This window comes from Trichoderma citrinoviride, assembly GCF_003025115.1.
Source record: "Trichoderma citrinoviride strain TUCIM 6016 unplaced genomic scaffold BBK36scaffold_446, whole genome shotgun sequence".
Taxonomy (NCBI): Eukaryota; Fungi; Ascomycota; class Sordariomycetes; order Hypocreales; family Hypocreaceae; genus Trichoderma; species Trichoderma citrinoviride.
The window spans coordinates 1-1,177 of record NW_020195154.1 but is presented as its reverse complement, the minus strand read 5'-3'; the positions used below and the strand labels follow the sequence as shown (position 1 = coordinate 1,177).

The window sequence follows — 1,177 nt, the reverse complement described above, 5'->3', positions numbered from 1 at the left end:
CTCCTCCTGGTCCCAGCCGAGGGGGTGCTCGGCGTACATCTTCATGGCGCCGCGCATCTCCTCGGTGGGATCCTCGACGGTGAGCTCGAGTTGGTCGACGACCTGCACCTCGTCGTCCTCGGCCAGGCCGTAGTTTGTGCGCGCAATGTTCTTGGTGCGCTGGGGCCGGATGGTGGACTTTTGCATAATGGGGTAGTAGTAGACGGCCTTTTGCTTGGGGTACGCGTCGTCGTCGTTGACGGCCAGGATGATTTCGTCCTCGTACTTGGTCGGGTGGTCGAGCTCCGTCTCCTGGGCGGTTTCGTACGCGCGGATCCTGTTGAACTGGAAGTGGCCGCCGGCGTCGCCCTTGTGCGTGTACAGGTCCTCGTCGTCGTGGCCGGGGTCGTCGACGTCGAACTTGCGGCGGAAGCGGTCGGCGTCGGCGCGGGTCTGGCCGAGGTAGAAGTCGTAGTTCATCAGGTTGGCCGGCTTCGGGTTGTTGACGGGGTCCTGGGTGTAGGCCTCCATGGCGGCCTCGAGCGCGGCCTCCTCGGCCGCCGTGCGGTCTATCGGCCGGAACAGGCCGCTGCGCAGGCGCGTGTCGTACTCGTTCGAGCTGGAGACGGGGTTCGTGAGGAACTTGATGGTGACGTAGGCGCCCGAGTCGGGGAACGCGTCCAGGTCCGGCAGCAGGGGCGCGGCGTCGACGAGCTTGAGGTGCTTCTTGGACGGGTGCTTGACGCGCTTGGGGTCCTTGAGGTCCTGCTCGGCGATCTCGAAGCTCTTGTCGATCTTGCGCTTGATGACCTGCGGCGAGTCGGCGGCGGCCTCCGGGCGCTTAGCCGGCCGCCGGTTCTTGGCCAGCAGCGCTCTGGGGTGGTTCGCCTCGAGGCGCTTCGGCATCAGGGACGAGATGTATTCCGTTCGGCGGAGGAAGGAGACGTTTGCCTCGGGGACCTTGGGCTTGCCCAGGGCGGCGATGGGCCTGAGGAGGGCTCGATCGTGCGGGTGGACGGGTGGTGGCTGTGATGATGCTTGGATTGCTGCGAGGCAATGTCCCTGGTCAGATGATTGCTACCACGAAATTCTTCAACATGAAGAAGGGAGACACTCACATCGCTCGTCTCCGTCAAACACGCCCGGCATTCCCACCAGATCCAGCGGCATGCCCAGCTCTGCATCGGCTTCAATGTTC

At 64.5% G+C, this 1,177-nt stretch overlaps 1 protein-coding gene across 1 annotated transcript; it reads right to left on the bottom strand.

The window, feature by feature from the left end:
• BBK36DRAFT_117819 (hypothetical protein) lies at nt 1-1,177 on the bottom strand (the record flags this gene model as incomplete). The annotated part of the gene is made up of 2 exons (XM_024896119.1): nt 1,098-1,177; nt 1-1,025 (listed from the first exon to the last, which is right to left on the bottom strand). Coding segments are annotated over exons 1-2 (1,077 nt in total), but the record flags the coding sequence as incomplete, so codon positions are not given.